This window comes from Silene latifolia, chromosome 3 (assembly GCF_048544455.1).
Source record: "Silene latifolia isolate original U9 population chromosome 3, ASM4854445v1, whole genome shotgun sequence".
In the NCBI taxonomy this organism is placed as follows: domain Eukaryota; kingdom Viridiplantae; phylum Streptophyta; class Magnoliopsida; order Caryophyllales; family Caryophyllaceae; genus Silene; species Silene latifolia.
In genome coordinates, this window is record NC_133528.1 from 119,195,840 (window position 1) to 119,198,594 (window position 2,755).

Consider the following 2,755-nt stretch of genomic DNA (forward strand, 5'->3'; position numbering starts at 1 on the left):
TCATCTCGGCAAGGGTCTCGAAACGATTAGAGATGTTCGGAGTCGCCACCAAGCATTTGTGGGATGCTTGGAACCCGTTCGAATCCACTTTATACCTAGGTCAACCAAGGCAAAAAGTGGTGTTTGACATAGGTACTAAAGATAAGGAATCGTCCCTCTTTAGCATCTTATCTCTAGAATGACTCTTGTACGCCCTGGATAAGGTCGTCCACTATCCAAAGTTTCTGAGTAAGAGGTGAAGGTATGTATTGGGAAGCCCCTTAATCAGACACCCAATCCCACCCGCGGTAGCGGCCTCTACTGATCGATCTTGGTTGGTTAAATGAAAAAATTGATAAAACGGGTAAATGCATGAATGCGCATCCACTAGTTTGAACCTAACATGTGAGCTTTCTGTGTCGGTTGATTTAATCCAAGTATCAAGTATAAGATGTCAAGTTGGATTTATGGTTCATTTGTATGCAAGATGGAAATTAAACATCCATTTACCGAATTAGGTTTATGGTGCATAACGTGATCCATTTGTCTTAGTAAGGCGTTTTGCAAATATGATGTTGAATGGGCATATTCGTCATCTGACCCGTCTTTTATTTGGGTTAACCAAAGTCGGGGTCATCCTAGACGAATGCTAGAAAGGGAACAGACCCTGCATCAGGCAGCCATAAGAGGCGCGAGCCTATTGGCGATGCAAAGGGTTCTCCCCTGGTTTGGAAATAGAAAAAGGAAAGGCCCGTTTAGGCGTGGGTCAGCACACGATGAAAGACGTGTTCTAACCATTGAAAAAGTTTGTCAAATGTTTTGAAGAACGGGTGTTTGAACCCGTTTTGGTTTGAAAAGGCCGTTTAGGCCGCTTTTGTATTGATTTGAAGAACGAGACTTGAATAATCGTCATTGTTTTGACAATATTCGATGTCGGGTTCGATTTTGTAAGCTTTTTTTTTTTTGGGAAAGGTAAGCTTCTCATTAAAAATAGAATGTCTCAATTACAAACAATAGCATCATTCAGAAGTTAAACCTATCACTTAGGCCTTCTGAAGATGATCAATCCAGTCTAATCCATTTGCATTTCGAGTTTTAATATCACAATGTCTAAGTCTAATCTTAACTTCATGCTTCACCCTGTCAACAAGAACTGTTGGTCTCCAAATAAATCCATGCACCCTGCTGGTATTCCTCATCTGCCATATCTGGTACATCAAGCAAGCTAAGATCACAGCAGTCACCATCTTCTTGCAAGCAGAAGGCTGCCTCCAATTAATCATCCACTGGATACACTTTGTGTCAGGTAGCTTTATGTTACACCAGCCACTGATACACTGAATACACTGTTTGCTATAATAGCATTCAAAAAAGAGATGATTATGATTCTCTTCCTGAGTGCCACACAAAAGGCATCTGTTGCTAGTAATAATTTTCATCCTGAACAACCTGTCCTGCGTGAGTAGCCTCTGATGAGCCACTGGCCAACACAGGAAGGCATGTTTAGGAATAATCCATCTGTTAAGAACCCATTGGTACCAAGGAACTTTCTCTCCATCAGGTTTCAACCATTTGTAACCAATACTAACAGAATAGTGTGCTAATCCATTCCCATCAGTATAAAGCTCTTTAAACATTTCTTTGACCTGGCAAATTTTTCTCCAGGCCCAACTACTGCCCACTCCAGGTTTTTAAGTCAGCCAATCAGTCTGTTTAATATACACAGCGTGCACCCACCTGACCCATAGATGGTCTTTCTTCTGAGTTACCCACCATGCATATTTGCCAATACTGGCCACATTCCAGAGGTGCAGATCCTTGAGCCCCATGCCACCTTGTTTCTTTGGTTTACAAATCTGTTCCTAGGAGACTAGAGCAGGACTTTCACTTTGATCAGTTCCATGCCACAAGTAAGCTCTTCACACTGCCTCAATCCTACCAATGACAGCTTTAGGTAGTATAAAGATTCTACTCCAATAGTTATGCAAGGTAGTAAGGACTGCCCTAATTAAAACAATCCTCCCTGCATAAGAAAGTTTGCGAGAACCCAGGCTCCTGATTCTATCCACCACCCTCTCAACAAGACAGGTACAGTCAAGAATTGAAGGTCTCTTAGGGGAGACATTGACTCCCAGATATTTAAAAGGGACAGTCCCTCTTTTAATCCCTGAATTCTGCTCAACCTCTCTTACCAGTACTTCATCAATCCCATTGCAGTAGAAGTTGGACTTACCCTTGTTCATACTTAGACCTGATGCTTTAGAAAAATAGTCAAAAGCTTTTAGCATCAGAGTGATTGATGCTTTATCTCCTTTACAGAACAAAATCATGTCATCAGCAAAGCACAAGTGTGAGAGTTTCACCCTATTACATAGAGGATGAAACTTAAATCTCTCCATCTGTTGAACTACCCCCAAAATTCTGCTCAAATATTCAAGACAAATAGTAAACAATAGAGGAGAAAGGGGATCTCCTTGTCTGAGCCCTCTTTGTCCCTTAAAGAACCCAAAAATATGGCCATTAAGAGCCAAAGAATAGGAGGGAGTAGTCATACACTGTACCACAATTTGAATAAATTTAGAAGGGAAACCCATAGCCTCCATCATGTCAGTCACAAAACTCCATTCAACTGAATCATAAGCTTTTTGTAGGTCAAGTTTCATCATGATTCTAGGTGAACAGCTCTTCCTCTTGTATAACTTGATCAAATCCTGACAAATCAGGATATTGCCAACAATGTCTCTTCCTTTTATGAAAGCACTCTGAGATGAACTAA

At 41.1% G+C, this 2,755-nt stretch overlaps 1 protein-coding gene across 1 annotated transcript; it reads right to left on the minus strand.

The window, feature by feature from the left end:
- Positions 1-1,022: 1,022 nt before the first annotated feature.
- LOC141649581 (uncharacterized) lies at positions 1,023-1,616 on the minus strand. Its single transcript, XM_074458267.1, has one exon. It carries the CDS (start codon positions 1,614-1,616, stop codon positions 1,023-1,025), a length of 594 nt encoding a protein of 197 aa, XP_074314368.1.
- Positions 1,617-2,755: the final 1,139 nt, after the last annotated feature.

What these genes read in the sequence shown, in the direction of transcription:
- LOC141649581 (XM_074458267.1), bottom strand. Translation starts at nt 1,616, where the DNA reads ATGTTTAAAGAGCTTTATACTGATGGGAATGGATTAGCACACTATTCT.